At 58.8% G+C, this 19,466-nt stretch overlaps 1 protein-coding gene across 1 annotated transcript in view; it reads right to left on the minus strand.

Moving 5' to 3' along the window:
- Window positions 1-731: 731 nt before the first annotated feature.
- HDAC4 (histone deacetylase 4) overlaps window positions 732-19,466 on the minus strand; it is a 166,381-nt gene continuing 147,646 nt past the window's right edge. Inside the window, exons 21-25 of the mRNA XM_034655536.1 lie at window positions 17,066-17,184; window positions 15,459-15,592; window positions 6,208-6,292; window positions 5,651-5,792; window positions 732-5,295 (exon numbers count right to left, since the gene is read on the minus strand). Of these exons, the coding sequence (XP_034511427.1) occupies window positions 5,256-5,295; window positions 5,651-5,792; window positions 6,208-6,292; window positions 15,459-15,592; window positions 17,066-17,184 (520 nt within the window). The 3' untranslated portion in view covers window positions 732-5,255. The remainder of the gene's footprint in view (window positions 5,296-5,650; window positions 5,793-6,207; window positions 6,293-15,458; window positions 15,593-17,065; window positions 17,185-19,466) is intronic.

The following is a 19,466-nucleotide window of genomic DNA, read 5'->3' on the forward strand; positions in this document are numbered from 1 at the left end:
CCTGCCTCCCCTGCTCTGGGGGCCGGTGGCGAGGCGACCCTGAGGAGTGGCCCACGTGGTGAGCGAAGGAGGCCTGCCCATCACCGGGGGAGTGTGCTTGGAAGGGGGTCCCCCACGGGAGCGCTGCAGACAGCGTGACCGGCGCCTTGGGAAGGACCTGGAGCCAGAGGCCTCCCGCTGAGCTGCACGCGGGTTCCTGCCCATAGCAAACGGGCTGGTGACCGTGAGAGACCTCACGTCGCTGTGCACCGTGTGTATGAGGGAGATGGCCGGCAGAGGGAGAAGCCCGGCTGCGAAGGAGGCTGGGATCCACGGGGAGGGGAGAGAATGGTCCCAGCCGGCGTCCACCCACCCCCCATTCCCACTGATCAGTCACTGAACGTGGGGGTCCACAAGGGGTGCGGCCCTCGTGGGGGCGTGGGGCAGTCACTTGGGGGTGGCAGTGTGCTGCTGGGGGCTGGGTGGCCGAGGGGGGGTTTGCAGACTCGCTCCCTCGGGGGAGGCTGCGAGCATTTTGGGGAAGAAGATGGTGCAAGGACATTTAAAGTGAGGACCTGCCCATGGGACCCGCTGGTGCGGGCAGAGGGTGCCAGGTGCACCGTGCGTCTGGGCCCAAGGGGCCGCGTGCGTGGGTTCAAGCGACTCCCATTCCGAGACGGGGTGGGGGGCTGGTGGGGGCGGCCAGCCGGGGGGCCCCGGCGAGAGGCAGGGAGGACGCGAGCACACGGTGGGAACCAGAGATGCTGCTTTATTTACATCACAAGAGCAACAAGCTGTCTGATGAGGTACAGAACGCTGGACTCCGGGGAGGTGGGATGGAGTCGGCCGTCAGAGGAGGACACCGTCGTCGGGGAAAACCCGCCCACACAGAACAAAATGAGAATGAGAAAACCGCGAACAGAATCTCCAACTCCACTGGGCAAAAGAAAGAACCGTTGGAAGGTCCAGACAATCAGAGAGAACGGATTACATTACAGAAGAAACAGGCGGCCGCCCCCGTGCGGACCCCCGGCCGAGCGCGCACAGGCGCCACGGGGGACACGGCGGCGAGACGCGTCCGTGAGAAGCTCTTGGGTGAACAGGGTCAGCCCCCTTATATATTACATATATGTCTCATAAACTGGAAAATAACGCCTCCACTATGGGGCACACACACCGAAAACCCAAACAAACAGACTGTCCGCTTTCTTCTTCTTCCCCTCGGAGACTTGCAATCCCGTCGGACTTCGCAGCGAGCCGCGCGGGAAACGAGCGCCGCTCCGCGACAAGGGAGCCGCGGCCTCCTCCGGCCACCAGGTCGATCGTCGGCTGTGGTGCTGACCCGGGTCCCGGCTGCGCGGCTGAAAGTGAAATCTTAGCCGCGCGTCATCTAAGAGCAACGAGAGAGTCAACACAGCTGTGCGGAAAGGGGCGCGTCGGGGCCGCGGCCTGGCCGTCCTCCGTCGGGGTCGCCGGCCGCTGGCCTGCGGGCCCTGTGCAAGATCAAAGGGAACAAACAAAACAAAAGAAAACAAGTGCCTCCAAGTCAACTGAAGAGAGACGGGCAGTTCACTTTGAATTCTGTGTCGTTTCCCTAAAACACTGTTTCCACATAAATACAATAAACTCTATTATTGGTATGTCACAAGTGCTAGATAAACTTTTCTTCTTAATATGACAAATGTTTAAGTAGTCCTTTTTAGTTTTCTTACAATAAAAAGTACAATTTCTTAAGAATAAGTTCAATAAGACGCAAACGTTCCCCCCCACCCCCAACTCTCCTTCAAGGTTTCATGTGGTTTTACAGAAAAATTTCCATCTTTTGTATCTGCAAATGTCGTGAGAGGGGAACAAAAAAGGCATTTTTCTTCTTCCCCGAAGCTGCCGAGTTTGGCGTGCAAAATCCGTGTACGCTATAGACATGCCGGTCGTACAGTCCATGCAACCTCCAGCCGTAGGGACTTAAAAAAATAGAGTCATATATGTTTATATATATATTTATATATGTATCAATGCCCGTAAAACACGTGGGCCCAAAAGTCTACAAAAAGAATGGAATGAGCACATGGCTGTGACCAGTAAAGAAGGAATGTTCTGATCGAAAAGTAAAACCCACAATCCTGCCGCCGGGGCCGCTTTCACGTCCGAGCAACGCCCGACGGTCCTTCCTCTGGAAACAGACTTATAAAGTAAGTGGAGAAAAACTGAAACACTCTGACAACGTGGCCCTTCGGAGCCGAGGGGCTGGCGGCCGCCTGCTGGTGGGGCTCGGGCACGTCGTGCGCGGCTGGAGCCGAAAGGGCGGGCGCCGCGTGTCCCGGCTGGCGTCGTGGGGTTTCCCGTGAAGGGACATAAAGTGCTCGCTCGCTGACCCCTGGCCAGTGCCCCCGAGGCCTTTGCAAAGGAAGAAAAAGGCTAAAGGTGCAAAAGGGCCAGAGAAGGGAGGTGTGACCTGCAGACCCTGGGGCAGGCCTTCCACCGTCTGCCCTGGCGGCGGGCGGCGGGGAAGGGCTGAGTGTGTCTTCAAAGAAAAGAAAAGGCTACACGGTAATGCTTCAAGCGCGTCTGTGGCACTGGAGTGAGCTGACAAACGCAGCGTGCTCCCCTGCCAGGCCTCTCCACGGAGGGCGTCACCTCGAAGGAGACCGGGAGGGAGCCCGCCAGAGACAACGCCCTCACCCAGTCAACCGTAAAAAGCGTGAGATGACCTCTTCCTCCCTAAGAGCCACGGCCGACAGGCGGCAGGGGGTCCCACGGGCCGTGCGGGGGCTGGGGCCTGGGTCCTGTCGCCACGCTCACCGCGCCTGGATGGCCAACGTGGGCTTCGGAGCAGAGCGGGGCCAGCGGGAGGAGAAAGCCCCACGGGCCCCAAGACCTTTCTGCCCTGCTCTGGGACTGCTGTCCTGGGCCTGACCACCAGCATCTGACGACCAAGCCCATCCAAGCATTTGGATTTGTTTGGCCAAAAGTCCGGCTGCATCAGTGTCTCCTTCAGAAACTACCCTGTGAACGCGACCAAACTCAGAAACGTGGCTCGGGGTTCCCTCCTATGGGAGCACTGTGCCTGAACTCCGTACATGCTTTGGAATGAAATTGGTGGCTTCAAGTGCTGGAAAATAAGTTACCAGTAAAAAGTGACGGTCAGTTACTGTCAACGAGAGAAAGAGCAAAGACTGGCTGTCCTGGTCAGGAATCTGTGCTGTCCCTGCAGGCTCGCCAGGCAGCAGGGGCCCCTCAACTCCCCGCAGCCACAGACTCCAAAATCCGGGGCCTGCCGCTTCCGGCCAGGACCCCAGCCATGCGGCTGCGGCGGGGAAAATCCCCGGCAGGTGTGGGCCTCACTCAGGCCCCATGCATTGCTGACATGCTTTAAAAGGTCTTTGGAAAACTGAATTTAAAATGCTGTCCTGACAACGTGGTCAGAGAAGTTGAAACAGGAGTTTTCATGAGTGCTGACAGCCCGTGCTGTCTGGCGAGCGACCCTACCATCCTGCCCACGGCACGATGGAGGGAGGGACACAGCACCCCTTGTAATACTACCAATGTGGAGGGAAGAGGAGCCCCCGGTCTAGACGCAGCCGCGGGGACAGAGCTGGGACAGACGCCCCGCTGGTGTCACCGTGGAGACTGCACACCCCCCAACTCCCTGGAGCTCACTTTCTGAAAACGGCTGCCGCAGAACACTGCTCACTGTACAAAAATAAACAAAGATGAAAATAATAATAAAAAAAAACCTTTAAAAGTTAAAAAAAATGTACAAGCAAGAATTTAGAAAGAAAGAAAGTTTAGACATTGTTACCATTCAGGAAACTGCTAAATGGTGAGAAAAAATGTAAAATTCACAAAACAATGCTTATTCAGGATCTCTTTGTGAAAAATTCATACAAAAATCAACAGCAAATTTATATTCTTTGCTATAAAAACTCATTAGGTACATATGTGCACGGTGGCTCGGAGCGGGAGGGGTCCTGTCCGAAAAGAGCGGGACGAAAGCACGCACCTGCAGGTAGCTGCCCAGTGGCGAACGTGTTGGCGATCTGAAAGCTATCCAATCTGCAGTTCGAAAATACATGGGTTTCAAACAAGATCCCTTTCCGTAAGCACCTTGATGTCTAATTCACAAGTCATTCATTCGCCAGGGACCGTTATGATCTGCATTTATTATATATATATACTTTTTCTATAAATGCATTATAAATATTTTATCAAGATTTCATAAGAATCAAGTTTCTTAGCTTGGAATACATTGGAATATATATTATACATATATATATTTATTTATACCTAAAATTTAAGCAATGCTTCATGCTACTTGCTTTTCATAAAAAGCATTCCGATCATAACACTGGAAGTGTGCCTAGGACATGCTTCACAACCAAACGGAGATGCTCAATTGTTCTATGGCGTACGAGAGGAGAACACTTTGGATTCATTTAAAATTTGTTGGACTTCAAAACCCCCAACAGTATTTGCCACTTTGCTGGGACTACCTCCATTTTGCTTAAACAGCACTAAAGCAAAACTGGGCCTGCGGGCCACCGGCCCCCGAAGCCCCCCCACCCCGGGCCAGCGCGCAGCCACAGGAAACTGTCCCACCAATTCCTGCTGTTTATTTTTTCTTAAGGCATTGTTCCTCAGACGTCAGAAAACCCAGCCACAAAAATCCATCAGAGCAATAAAAAAAAGGCACAAACTCGCATCTTCCGATGGCTTCGAGAAACCAAAGCCAGCTCCCACAGGCTCCCGTTTCTGCGTGTCCAGCTCTCCCCTCGCACGCGCGCCCGCTCCGGCCCCCCGCCCCGTTGCAGGCCCCGTGCGCCGCTGCGGCTCCCGGACGCGCCGGAGCCCGAGAAAACGTTCTCTTGAACAAAAAAGAAGCTACAGGATGCGTTGAGTGGTTTACACGGAGACTGTGGAATTGTGGGTAATAATCAACTGTGAGCACCAGTTTTCATCAGTGTGTTTTGTATTATTAGATCTTTGATTTTCGTTTTCCTTCCCTCGCCGGCCACGAAGTGGGCAGCTCTGCCGCGAGCCGCCACAGGCTTCCTTCCTCCGCGGCCTCCGTCGAGGGAGCCGAGGGCCCGGCGTCATGTGGGTCCCGGGTCCGCGTAGGGCCACCCGCCGGGGAGCCCGGGGGCCGGGCGGGCGGAGGCCTCCCGCTGCTGCTCCAGCCGCGGTCAGAGATGCGGGCAGGCCGCACAGAAACAGGAGCCTTCTTGGCGGAGCTTTGAGACGGGGACAAACAAACAAGAGGCCCGCAGCTCCGCGGGAGGCTACAGGGGCGGCTCCTCTTCCATGGGCTCCTCGTCGGGTCTGCCGCGGCACCGGACACAACAGAGACAGAGAGCCGGTGGGGTGAGGGCAGTGCCCCCCGCGGGCCGCCCACCCCCTGCCCCTGGAGGGCGGCCGTGATGGGGCCCCTGCTCGGGAGTGAAGGCTTGTCAAGGGTTTCCCTGGCCTGTCACACTGGAGAGAGGGGGCCGTGGCGGTGGCATCTTCAGCCGGGACACCTGTCCTCCATCCCTCCATCCCTCACTGGCCGGCCGTGCACGAGGCTGGGCCACGTGGAGAAGCCACGTGCCTCCCCCCACGACAGCAGTGGCCCAGGTTGTCCACAGAGGCTGGCCCCGCAGGCAGAAGGGCTGGCCGGCGGGGCAGAGACACTCACCTCTTCTCAGCGGGCTTCACGCCCACGGACAGAGAGGCCATGGCGGTGACGGTCTCCGCTTCCTCATTCTCGCACTTCTGGGCCTCTACCAGAGAGTGCCCCACCGTGGAGCAGAGGCGCGGCAGGGAGCGCCAGTACTGGCCTGGGGGGGGGGCAGGGTTACAGGTCTCCCCCGGCTCAAGCCTGACTCCTCGCTGGCACCGTTAAAGCCCCTCTTCCAGGAGCCAGAAGCCAGGGAGCATCAAGCTCACAACTCACGAGACTGGCTCCTGGGAGAAGCTGCCGGTGGAGCCCAGTCCTCCCCGAGGCACGGGCGCCTGGAATGTGGGGGGGGGGCGGGCAGGGCGGGCTCCCAGCCAGACCCTCGGAGCCGAGGGGGCCTCGGCGTGAGGGGAACGTGTGGGGGGCCAGGCCGGTGGCTCCGTGTTTGCTTGCACATGGGGTTTCTCAGCGGGGAGGCTGGCGGGAACCCAGCGTCTGCACAGGGCAGACCCGCCAACAGGACAGTCTCAGTGACTTGGGTCATCTCCCGCCCCTGGGTGGCCCAGGCAACTCACTGTGAATTTCAATGACTTTCTCCATGGACCGGACCGCGTTAGCATTGGGCCTCTGCTGTAAAACCTTCTCCGGGAGAGGGTCAAGCTAGAAAACACATAAATACACAGCGAGTGTAACGGGCATCAGTCCCTGCGCACTACAATGGGGCGCTCAAAGCTGATTTCTCGAGCGTATTTGCGGACACAGAAGAAGAAAAAGCCAAACGTGGCTTTGCTATTTACTGTACAATTGTAAACAGAAGTATTTCTTCGAGATATTGTTCTCAGGAGACGGTCAGGGGTATGCGTGAGCTCCTGCGTGAGCAGATGCCGCATCCGGGAGCGGGCTGGTGCGGACGGATGTCTGCTTGGGACCTACCGAGACACCGTCTACACCACCACACAGCAGGAGGGAAATAACGACCGCTTTTCGGAGATACCACTTCCACGTCTGTAGTCTTAAAAATGAGAATGCCTGAACATCCCGTTGACGGTTTTCTTCCCAAAATGGGGAAACAGTAAAAGAAAGAAGAAAGAGAGAGGAGTCTCTCTGAGGGGGGCTGCGCTCCCAGTGTTCCCTTCAGTGCAGACTGCAGAGGATAGTAAGGAGGCACAAGGCAATTAGAGGCCCATAGGGCACGCCGGGGCGTCCCCAACATGGCAGCCAAGCACACTGTGGAAAGACACCATGGAAACACAAAGATAACTTTAAAAAACTTTAATTAGATAAGCCTACAAAACCGGGGGAGATCTGCTGGGTTACAGAAGGAAGCTGGAGGCTTCCCAGCGCAGTCCCATATCCAGGGACAGGCTGGGGGCTGTGCGGGCCTGCCTGAGAATGACCACAGCCCCTCCAAGGATGAGCCAGGCTCATGCAGACGACGTGCCCGCAGAGACACCTGGTGGGGAGGTCTGTTCTTAGCCTGGGCTCTGCAGAGAAGGGAAGGGACATGGTCTCCCTGAGAATCCGCCTGGTTCACACGCTGTAAATGGAGGGGCCGGGCGCCCGGCAGAGCAACCGTGGGCTCCCTCGTGAGGCTGCTAACCAGTGCTTCCATTCGGCTCCAAGATGCTCGGGTCCCCGACCAAAAACATCATAAAACACAGAAGTCAGCCAGTGCGGTCTGGGCTCAGGAGAAGCCAGCAAGGTCTGCAACGCCGCCCCCCAGTAAAAGGAACCAGGCTCCTGGGAGAAGTGGTCTTTTCCGAGGCAGGGGCGGGGGAAACGGAAGAGCCTGGAGCGTCCTGCAGTACGAGACGCAGGGAGTGCTCAGGAAGATGATGGGCTGGCTAGAGGGACGCTCACGAGGCCGGGCGGGAAGGAGCCACACGGCACGGTTCTGCACCGCCACTCAGAGCGCGAGTGTCCAGGAATCCGTGCTGACGAAAACCAGTGACTGAATGCGTAACAGGGAGGAGGCACACATTCGTCAAGAACGTCACGCAATTTGTGTGCACACACCCTCTCCAAGAAGCGGACCTTCCCATCCGGCCCCTCGAGGCTGAGCGGACTGCGCATCCTGACCTCCAGCCAGAGGGTGCGTGGAAACAGGGGAGAAGGCAGCCAACACCGCTTTACGCAAGCGCTCGTGGTCATGTCAGCAGACACGAGCTGCGCGAGGGCACTGCCCGGGACAGGAGGAGGACACTCCACCCCCGGGGTCTTCTCCCCACTCCGATCATAAGGGAAAAATAAGATGAACACACACTGAGGGATAGTCTACAAAGTACCCGACTAGCGTTCTTCACTGAAAACGGAGAGCATTTCAAAAACTCATTCCACAGATTATCACTCTGAGGCACAGGGTGCATTACAGCGAGGAGGTCATTCCTGGCTCAGCTGCCCCCCAGTCCCGGGGTGGGGGCTCCCCACGGCCAGTCTCCCCAGTGGGACACACACTCCGGGGGCGGCTGGCCCCCCAAGGTCTTACGTTGCCCTCCCCCCGACACCCCTGCCACAGTCATCTCGCCCGTCTCGAGCCACCTCAAGGGTTCAGCCTGTCCCACACACTGGCGCAGCAGCTGGGCTGGCACTGGGGGCTCGCTCTTTCTGTCCCAAGCACCTGGCACAGGCTTCTGGAAGGTGGAGGCCTTACTGTGTGCTCGCATGAGGAACACACAGGAAGAAGGGGCCTCACCCCATGCTGGCGACCTTATCTGCTCTGCCTGTCATGCAGTTACATGGAATCCAGGGAAGAGAGCACGACAAACCCAGGGGCAAAGTGCCCTCCCGGGGGCGGCGTGCACAGAAGCCCGAGGGGACGGCCCCTGGGAAGACTGCGTGGCGGTCTCCGGGGTCTCAGGAGGAAAGGGGTAAAGGGACAGAAGGAAGGCAGAGTGAGCAGTGTTGCCCGCTGGTTTCCGCGGGTTTCAGTGACGACTGGAGGAAGCGGAACGGGTCAGCACGAGGCTGTGATGCGGCTGAGAATGGGAGCCCCCGGACACCGTGCCACAGGCTGGCGCCTGGTCGGCTTGCTCCACCATCACGCAGTAACCCGCCCTGGGCTCTGCTCCAGGGCCAGACAGAACACGGACTGCTTCTAGCCTCAACTGAAGAAAAAAGGACCAGGAAAGGGGAGAAATTTTATGACTCAAAATATTACCCCCTTACTAGTTGGGATTCGATTCTTTCATTAATATTTTCTGGGCAGCCCACTACGTGCAAATCCCTGTTCTATAAACTTGGGGTTGGTCAGTGAACAAAGCAGACACCCCTCCCCGGCCTTACAGCGTCTCCTACTTGGGGAGGGACCGTCAGTAAGCTAACACCATTCTGGATGAGTAAACCCAAGAATGTCTGAAGGTGTTAAATGCCATGAAAAAGTGCATAGTGGGTTCCTGGGACACAGGGTGCAGGTGGGTGGGCTGCTATGTCCATGTGGGGCCAGGGTGGTCCTCACAGAGCTGGTGACCTTTGAGCAAAGACCAGGAGGAAGCAGGAAAGGCGAAGCCACGGCTCTCTGGGGAGCACAATGGGCTGTGGCCAGGCAGGGGGAGGGGGCAGAGTGCTGGAGGGGAGGGCAGGTCAGGCTGGTGCAGAGCAGAGGGGATGATCTGGTCCATCCCTGGGGGGCAGAAGTGACTCTCCTACAGGCAAGGCCGAGTAGGGGTGCAGGCATGGGGAGCAGAGAAATGGGAGGCGGAACCCAGAGGGGTGTAAGGCACAAGAGAGGCCGTCCAGCACCACTGCTGGGCGTGTGGCCACACCCCTCACATGCCAGACCTCTTGGGGTCTTTGTGATCTGGAAGGGGAGCTCAGTGGAGGTCACTTGATGCCAAAGCATTGCACTTGTGCTGTGGGCCTCCTTTGGGAGGTGGCTCTTCTGGAGGGAACAGATGGGCCGGCTGCAGAGTCCTGTCCTGAGCATGACAGACCCCAAAGGTGACCCCAAAGCCACCCTTCATGCCGTATTCACCCCTGCCTGAGACTGTAAGACTTCAGAACCAAATTGGAAATTAGGCTTATCAAGTTCAGTCTTTAAAAAGCTGGCCTTAGCAAAACTGGGCAGGAAAACACTCAGAGACCGTCCAACACTGAGGACAAGAAAACTCTGCCCCACGCAGATCACCCTTGGTCCAGTAACACCTGTTCGTGGCTTCCACTGTCGTTTTAGGTATGGAAATCATTTTTCTGCTCCACGGTTTTGAAGAGCTCACACTTCAGGTGAGAAGATCAACAGATTACAGCATCCTGACAAAACGGTTATTAAAGTACGCTGGCAGAACTTGGATCAATGCTCGTGCTTTTCAGAACGTACAGAACTCGACGCAGCCGGGAGTGTCCACGCTGGCTGGGAAAACGTCAGCGATGGCAGTGCCAGGGCCCCGTCCTCGGGTGTGCCTGTTCAGTCCCCCTGGGGGCCTTTCTCTGGCCGGCACCAGGCCACATCCATCACCTAGCAGGTGCGCCTGCCCTTCCTTCCTTCCAGAGGACGCAGAAGACGTCACAGGAGGACCATGTGCAGCTGTGTGACCCCACACCCACCACACGCACACCTGCCCATGCCCACCAGGCCCCGGCTGTTCCCAGCCTCCCCACGGCTCCAGCCTCTGTTCCCTGAGTGCCGGTGGTCCCGTGGGTGCTTTCCCTTCTCTCGAGGGAAACCCCACAACCTTCTTGGCCTCAGCAGGGCTGCTCCCCAGGGACAGATTTCAGTCCTCGTCCTCCTTCCAGGGGCATGGGCATCATGGATCAAGCACCAGGGGGCTCTGTGCCCTCGGCTGCAGTCATGACACTCTGCCTCTGGAGGGACCTCCTGGGCCACTGCCTGGTAGCTCCCTGAGGCTTCTGCTCCCACCTAACGCCAGCGGCGTCCTCCCGCCAGCTCCCTGTTGTCCCTGAGCGTGTCCATGGCCGCTCACGGCCGGGGCCCGGGGTGACACTCCCCAGGACCACCACCTCCCACGGCTGTTTTGGGGCTGACGGGAGAAGTCAGTGGTGGTTCCTCGGCTGTGCGGAGCACCGGGAGGACAGCTTTCCACCCGCTCAGGCGCGGGGCACAGACCTCGGGCTGACGGTGCAGCCGGCACTTGGTAGTCATCTGGTGATGGTGAGTAGCCTGCCTTCCTAGCTCTGGTGAAAACACAAATGCTTATGAGATACAACCAAGTTTTAAAAAACCAAACATAAGCCATAAAAGGGCTAAACGTCACGATTCCCTTTGATAAAATGTCAAGGGCTCAGACTCCGAAGCTAGCAGGCAGGTGCACCCACACCGCCTCCCACTAACCCACGACCCCTGTGAGGCAGATCAAGCCCCCTCCCCCTGTGTACCACCCCCCTCAGTGTCCTCCTCTGCAAAATGGGGCAGCGGGGCCCCAGCAGCAGGGCTGGGGGGAGCTCAGTGGGCTCTGATGGCACCTGTGGGGGTGGGGGACAATTTCTTCCAGGTGAGCGTGCCTCCACCCCCCGCGTCGGCTCCATTCCACTCGGGCCGGGGGCTTTGGCAGCTGCCGTGTGTGGAAGCTGGTTGGGCCAGGGGCTCCCGGGAAAGCAGCTGGGCAGTGGGGCAGACCAGACCACAGCCAGAGGATCCCTTTGCTCCTGGCCTGGCTGAGTTCCCTAAGATCCGTCGGTCGCTTGCTCCCAGAGCAGCTGGGGAGACAGCCCCCTCAGGTTCCCTCCAGCCTCGCGGAGAGCCTCTCCTGTGTCTTTGCACTGACCTTGGGCGGCCCTCCTGGTCTCCCCCCCACCCCCACCGGCTCTTGTGTCTTGCTGTATCCTTGTAGCTGTGATGGCCTCTTGGAAGAGGACGAGGGATTAAAATAAGCTCCCACAAAATGTGAGCCCTGTGAGCACAGGTGTTTCTTGCTATCAGGACCCCGCTCACCCGCCATCCTGGGAACTGAGCCAGGTGGCCTGTGACCACTTGGACCCTCACCCTCCTTCTGGAAAGGGGCCCGGGGAGGGTCAGCATGTCACCATGTGTCCTCCATCCCACTGCGACCATGAGCACGGGGCGAGGAGGACACTCCGTGCGGGAATAGGCACAGCACCTCCGACTTCAGGCCCCTGGCCAGGGCCTGCCTTTCTGAAGGTCAGTCAGCAAGGACCCAGGAGCACGAGGCCAGGAGCACTTCACTGGGACGCTGCGTCCCCGACAAGCATCTGCATGCGGTCAACCTGGTCGCCAGCCGAGCCTGGCTGGGCGTGTGAGTGCGCGTGTGGGTGTGTGAGCGTGTGCAGGCGAGGGGGCACACAGCCGGCCGTAAGGCTGAGTCCTTCACTGTCTCTCTGCCCCTGTCTCTGTCCCTATCGTGGTGTCTGTCTCTCTGTCCCCATCTCTGTCCCCGCCTCTGTGTCTCTGCCTCTCATGTGAAGTCGGTGTGACCACCGGGAGCTGTCATACCTCCTTTCATAAGTGTAAGGACGTAACGAAGGGGCCACATTCCCTGATGACACCTTCCTGGACATGGGTCTCACCCGACCCCCTAGGCTCCACGGAGCTTGGACTTGGCCTGAAAGGTGGCACTCAGCCTTGAAATGGCACATGATTCCACAGTAAACGGCCCACATAACCCCTGCTCCAGGGGTGACACCTGCCCTGGGCCCCTCACTGCTGCAAGCCAGTCCGGCCTCCGTGCCCACCCACGGGGCTCCCGGCACCTCTGTCTACACTGCTTGGTCCACATACCTCTTGTGCAACACACTGAAATGACCTTCCATCGTCGACTGTCACCGACAGTTGCAAACAACTCAAAGCTGAAACCATCACATAGAAGGGCTCAGGAGCAAGGCCTTTAGATGCCCCCACCCCCACCCCGGCTCCCGCTCCACCACCTCCCTCCAGGCAGCACGAGCCGTGCACAGCCGCGCTGGGAGCGCGTGCCAACGTCCGCCACACCGTGCTGCAGCCCTCAGAGGCTCAGGGCACAGGAGTGCGCCTCGGCCCAGCTTTCCTGCCTTAGAAAGATTTTTAAGAGACCTTGATGAGCTAGTGGTCCCTGCTCTTTGATGTGCTTCTTGTTGGAAGAGCGAACACCCAGGAAGCAAGAGCAGGCATGCGCTGAAAGTGAAGCTCTTTATTGTTATTTTAAAATAACTAGTTGTAAAAATCAAAAAGCTTCAGGACGGTTTGGGTATATTACTCAATTGCCTTTAAACTCTAACAAAAAAGGGGGAGAAGACTGCTTTAGGAGGAGTAGTGGGTAAAATGTGGACACTTTAAAAAGCAGACTGGTATTTTATTTTAGAAGAGTCAACTGCATCGCTAACTGCCTGACCAGGAAGGAGACACATCACAGGGCTCTGGGGTCTACTGGTGACTCAGCTGAAAACCAACACCAAGCCTGACAGAAGGCTATCAGGAGACAGCAGAGCCACATCTCCATCGCTGGCCACGGCCTGCCCCAGCGGCGGCAGGGAGCATGAGCTCCGGAGCTCATGGGGCAGGCGGACGCGAAGCAATTCCTCACAGGGAGCCGGGCCTGGCGACTCTGGCTGCCTGTCCTACCCACCCTGGTGCTGAGGGTCTCGCCTCTCCCCCTCCAGCCCCTGAGCTCAGCCACCGACGGCGCTGCCCCAGGAGGCACGTGAGGGTTTCCTCCACGACTACTGCCTGAAGACTGCGCCCACTCAGTCACCACTGTCCTCCATGCCTTTCCTCCCTGGTGCCACACTCCCCGGGGCCACCTGGTCTTCCTGTCCTTATCGGGCCAGCTCACACACAGGACATGCACAGAGCTCCCCGAGGATCTGACCCCAAATCAGGCCATGCTCACCTGCAGTCCTGCACATCTATGGCTGATACCAGGACCTGGGTCCAGACCTCACATCTGTCTCCAAACGCCATGCTGTCAGCTCTGTCCACCCTGCGCCTGGAGGGCCACATGCCTCATCCTGCTGTGTCCACAGCAGGCCCTCTGCTGGCTCACCCAAGTCAAAGGGAACACTGCAGAGTGCAAATGGCTTGAGGACAGAGCCCAACGTCCTATCAGTGGAGACCTGTCTACACGTCATCATCCCACCCTGTCTTGCTGGATGTGGCCAAATTTGATATGTGCCTTTGAGGGCCTGCTTGAACCTCGCTTTGCATCTCCTGTCACAGCCCTCCTCAAATGCCTTGTGGGCCCTGCCGTCTGCTGCATGTCCCCGATGGGGGTCTAGGAGGGCAGCCTTGGGGTGAGCCTGAACCCACCCTCGGAGACATGCCTCCTGGGGGAACCCTAACAGGGGCTCAAGCTTCTAGGCGGAGACACTACAGGGACAGAGCCCAACTGATCAGTCTATGGTGCATGAGAAGGGCCTCAACAGGGTCCTTCCTAGGCCAGGCAGGGGCAGCCCTGCTCAGGGGAAGCGGCTGGTACTCCTCGCATCACCCTTTCCCAGGGCTTTGGGGCCTTCTGGCCTTGGCGTGTCCCAAAAGGGGTCAGTGCAGTGGGAGGGGCGCCCTCCCCACCAGGGCCTCCTTGACTGAAGCCTGGGATGTAACCTGACAGCCATGGGGTAAGTCTCTATCTTGGCCTCCCTGGCACCCACCCTCCAGGCCACTCTGCTCTCCCAGCCTTCTGGACGGGACATCAGGACTCCCCACAAATGGCCCAGGTGTCCCAGCACTGCCCACGCCATATGGGGTCAGCGCGGCAAGGCTGGTGTGGCCTGTCCTCCTGAGCTGTGTCCTCCAGACTCATTTCAGGGCCTTGTCACTCGGGCTCCCTTGAATCTTGGTGGTGACCAGCAGGAGTGTGACCAGCACAGGGACAAGAGCACCCCCACTGGATACCCAGAGAACCTGCCCTACTGGACAGTGTCCTCACACGCTGGGAGTCCCAGGGGACGGCATGGGAGCAGAGCTCATGGGCTGCCTCCAGGCGTCCCCCGCGTGGGCCTCTGGCACCTCGCTGCTGCAGGCCGGGCCAGGGGTCCAGACACCCTGCCCACGCTCCCCTGAGCAGCAGCTGGCTTGCTTCTAGGACCCACGTGGTGATGCCACAGCAAGCAACAAGAGGGGCCGGGACCCACCCCATGCTCCTTCGAGGGGGTCAGGAGGTAGGTGTGGGACCCCATATCCAAAGGCCTGTGGATGGACTCAGAATTTCAGGAAGAGCATATTTCCGAAAATCAAAGTGGAAGCTACAGGTAAGTTTTGTGTCACAAACTTCAGAGGCTCAGAGAGCTGCCGAGCATACTGTCGAGGGCGCCACCTCCCCTCCCAACGTCTGGTCCACCCACAGCTGGGCACCCCCCCGCCCCCCGATCCGCGCCAGGAGCATCAGCCAGGAGGGAGGGGCCCTGGCCCACTGTCATTCCAGAATGTGACACTCCCAGGGACTCTCTCCCTTGAACCCCTCACTCCCTCCCTGTCCGGACCCTCTGAGCTCATCTGTGCAAGCCAGCGTCTCCCTGATTTTGTCCTGTGGCCTCAGTGGGGACACAGCACAGGTTCCCCAGCCTGGGCATCACCTATGGGTTCAGAGCAGGGAGCTAGGGCTCCACACCCCAGCCTGCGAGACCAGCACAGTGACACCGCCCCTAGAACTTCCCTGAGAACCTCCCTGAGAACTGACTGTCCACAGAGAAGGAAGCAAGATTAGAATATTCTCAACATAACCCACATGCAAAGGTGAGCACCCTAAAATACAGGATCCGGAAGCACCATGATAGAGAAAAGGATTCTCGCTAGTCCTCTTGCTCACCTCCTAACCAGAGAGCCTCTTCAAACGGTAACAGTCCTACTGCGGGGTGAGCACAAACCCGGAGCACAGATGCAACAGCCCCAGGTCTGGGCCCTGAGCCCACGACAGAGCAGCCCTGGGCCCCTCGGTCCTCCTACCTCGTTGCCCAGCAAAGCAGAAACACATGCTTCCGAGGCGTCGCAGATGGCCGTGAGGTCGTGGCCCCCCTCCAGGGCCAGAACGATCCGGCCGCCAGCCAAGCCCATCAGCTGCTTCGTCAGGTAGCCAAAACCTGCAAGAGGAGACGGGAGATGCGAGTGGAGGACGAGGGCGGGCCGTGGAGCCGAAGCCTGGCCGCGGATCAAAGCGCCCAGAAATGCATTACATCACATTACAGAGACCCAGGGGGTTGGCGCTCCAAAACACATGACAGAAGCCAGGTCTGATTATAATAAATTCATTGAAGAATTTCAGTTTGGGACTCTTTTTGATCTGTTTGAGAGCAGGAATTATGGTTTTGGTGCTTTGATTTTATAATGCCGCAAATCATCTCGTTCACGGGAAGGAAGGGACCCCAGGAGGAGCCCCTTGGCTTGCACACTGGGACTGCAGAGGGGGGGAGCATGAGTGCATCCCCGTGGCTGTGCCCTCACAGCCTGGGGACCGGAGGCTTGGGGTTCTGGTCAGCGGTGCTGGGCACACACGTGTGCATGTCCATTTGCGGGCACATGCACCCCCAGGCGGGCCCCTCCCGGACTCTCACACACCGCGTCTGGCGGGTCTGGCTCTCACCAACAACCACAGTGCCCCCGCACCCGCACCCCCTCCCGTCCACAAAAAGTGCCTGGCGGGTAATGGTGATCGCCATCCTGGCCGGAACCATCTGACGCTGATTAGAGCTGAACAAAACCACAGCACCCTGCTCAGCAGCCCCGTCACCAGCTGCCATCAGCGCACGGGGCCCAGGGCTCCCTGAAGCCTCGGCTTCGTCTGTCAGACGGACGCAGCGACGCGGCCCCGAGGCTGCCGCGGGGATCAGGGGCGCGACTCGTTCTGCGTGTCACCTGAACGCGCCTTTCTCAGAGGGAAGGTCAGCGGCCGCCCTGGATCGAGCACATCTGGGGACACTGTTCTCCCACAGCACCCGTTCACTCCACGTCTCTCTGTCACATCTTGGTGACTCTCACGCTATTTCAAACGTGCTCATTATCATATCATGTCACGGTGGTCATGACTCCCCGACAGCTCACGTGACCGTGAGCACATTCTAGCAACAAAGTCACTTTCAGTGACGGTTTGTACGTGGTTTTGCGACAGTGTTAGCGCACGCCTAACGCTTCAGTGCACTGGGAACCCCCAATTCACCGGCGTGGCCTCGCCACTGTGCCTGCTTTACTGCGGAGCTCGGGGCGGGCCCGTGAGGCTCGGGCAGCAGTCCGGCTGCGTGCGGAGGGGTGCTGGGCACACCGCTCCCTCCTGGCCCTCTGCCCGGTCCCCGTGTGGGCCACTGGGCCTCGGCCGGGTCAGGGAGGCTCTGAGATCCGTGCTGGATGGAGCACGGCCCCCACGAGAGCTGCCTGCGTGTCTGGGTCCACACCGCCCTGCTGTGCGCCCTGCGCTCTCTGGGGCAGCCAGCGCACTCACATGACGAGGAGAGTTTCCTCCCGTTGTTACTAAAGGGAAGGCTTGAACTACAGAGCACGCCTCACCCCACACACAGCAGAACCCAGACTGCGCTCCCGGGCCATCTGCAAACCCGACTTACATTTGGCCGAGAGGTTGTAGCCACCGAGGGGCGTGGGGTGGCCCTCCACAGCGTCAAAGCCTGACGACACGAGCACCACGTCTGGGGCAAACTCGTTCGCGATGGGCATGACCACAGTCCTGCAAAGGCAAGAAGGGGACACAGGGTCAGCGGGAGACACAGACACGGAGCGTGCACGGCCACTTGACAGAGTCTGCTGGGTCTCCCCTCAAGGTCAGCACGATGAGGGCTCCACAGGCAGCTGGGATCTAATGGCTCGCACTCAGAAGATCAACCCAGTGTGACCGTGGCTCATCTCACTGAATCCTAAATGTCCGAACCGGTAAGCCCCAGTGTGAATGCCCAGTGGAGACACAGCACAGGGATTCTTGTGCAGGCTTGCTGGTACATGGGAGGCGACCTGTAACCCCCACGGCACCAGCTGCCCACGCTGCTGAAGGCCCTCCCCACTCCTCATCCCTGTCCCCTGCCCATCCTATCTTGTTCCCGTAGGTGGGGGTAGCTCTGCTCCCCCCTACGCTCGCTTTACGTGTCCCCGATTCAAGACAGGCACAGCCACCGACCGCCCCCAGTACCAGGGGCCCAGAGTTGTGTGTCTGAGAAGGTGGGAGAGCCCCCGAGCAGCTCTGGCCCGGAGGGGGCCCTGGTGTGCTCCTTCCACCCACTCGAGGCCACAGCACCAGCCACACGTGACTCGATGACCCACATGCCTGTGTGCGCCAATCTGACACCTGGGATCTGTAAAGGGACAACTGGTGATCAAATTTAAGAGAACGGACAGGTTCAAAGTATAAACACCCACTGAGAAGTTCAGTGGCTTAGGGATACCAGGGAAACAAGGAAAACCGTCGACCTGAAAAGTAGGAAACACACTTCCTAACAGGAAACCACCACTCACGAGCATATCACCACACCCTGTAAGTACATGTTCTGTGCTCTGCGTACGTATCACGATGAGAAGCTAAACAACTTCATCTGTCAGTTAAACCCGCTTTATTCGATTCTGAATCCGAGTCTCCCTCCTCCCTCTGGGCTGTGTGCCCGCAGTGGGCTGGGAGGTGGCTCAACATCACGCACGCGCCGGGCAGCTCCGCGGGACTCCTCACTTGCTGGCGGCCGCGGGAAGTCCGCGTTTCCGCGTCTCCCGCAGGTTGGACCAAGTTTCTGTGGCATCAAAGGGCTGCTTCCTGTTCCCGACCCACTGCTCACCTCAGACCCACAAGTCCGTCAAAGNATTCTGAATCCGAGTCTCCCTCCTCCCTCTGGGCTGTGTGCCCGCAGTGGGCTGGGAGGTGGCTCAACATCATGCACGCGCCGGGCAGCTCCGCGTTTCCGCGTCTCCCGCAGGTTGGACCAAGTTTCTGTGGCATCAAAGGGCTGCTTCCTGTTCCCAACCCACTGCTCACCTCAGACCCACAAGTCCGTCAAAGAGTGTCCACAGGCCCGCACGGGGAGATGGTCGCGTGCCCGCGGCCCGGCCCACGGTCCCTTCCCTCCCAGGTCAGCGGGAACACCGGGGCCACAGAGCAGCAGGGCTGGCCTGAGAGCCTCCTCAGGCTCTCACGTCTGGTAGCATAAAATAAGATTTGCCCTGAAATTCGCCCTTTATGTTCGTAAAGTCAACTCCATAAAGCACCAGCGTCGACCAACAGAAGCAAAATTAACCGTCTCTCTGCTCAGAGCGATTCCAGACTATGATCCTCTCCCTTTCGAGGCTGTGCCCAGTTCATGCAGCCGCCTCTGGACTGTGTCTGCCACAGGCTGTGCAGGTGGCTTCAGGGGACCCAGGTCTGCATCTGGGGACATCCGTTGGGGGCTGCAGGACCACCTGTGACTCCTGACCGGGGACCCGCCAACGGCCAGAGAGTAAATGTTGTCTTCGGGCCACAGGGCCCGCTGAGACGACTCCACTGCTCTTGCTGTGTGAAAGCAGCCACACCCGTACGTGAACACGTGCACGTGGTAGGTTCCACTAAATCTTAGAAAACATGAGGTGGGATTGGGCCCAGGCCCACTTCAGACTGTGTCAGGACGACTCTGGTAACATTCTTTAGCACTCGACACCTGACTTGGACTGTAACGTGTTTCCTTGCGTCCCCTGGGATGCTGCACGAAAGTCCTCAGGCTCTGCCAATGCAAAGTGCGAACCAGAGTCTTCTAAGCAGACTGTTTGCTTCAGGGCCTGTGCCGGAGCGTGGGTCAATGGTCTTGCCACGGCGGCCGCGGCGGCCAGAGTGCAGGACGTCCTGGGTGTGGGCAGGAGGGCGGGGGAGTGCCTCAGAAGCCGGGGCAAGTCCCCTGCGTTCACCTCACGGCCAGAGACACGGTCTGCCTTACCATAGGAGGCCGATTTCCCTCGGTGGCTCCCGACGGCCAGCAGGGCCGGTCTACACTCGCCAAT

The sequence above is a fragment of the Ailuropoda melanoleuca genome, chromosome 2, assembly GCF_002007445.2.
Source record: "Ailuropoda melanoleuca isolate Jingjing chromosome 2, ASM200744v2, whole genome shotgun sequence".
NCBI classification, from domain to species: domain Eukaryota; kingdom Metazoa; phylum Chordata; class Mammalia; order Carnivora; family Ursidae; genus Ailuropoda; species Ailuropoda melanoleuca.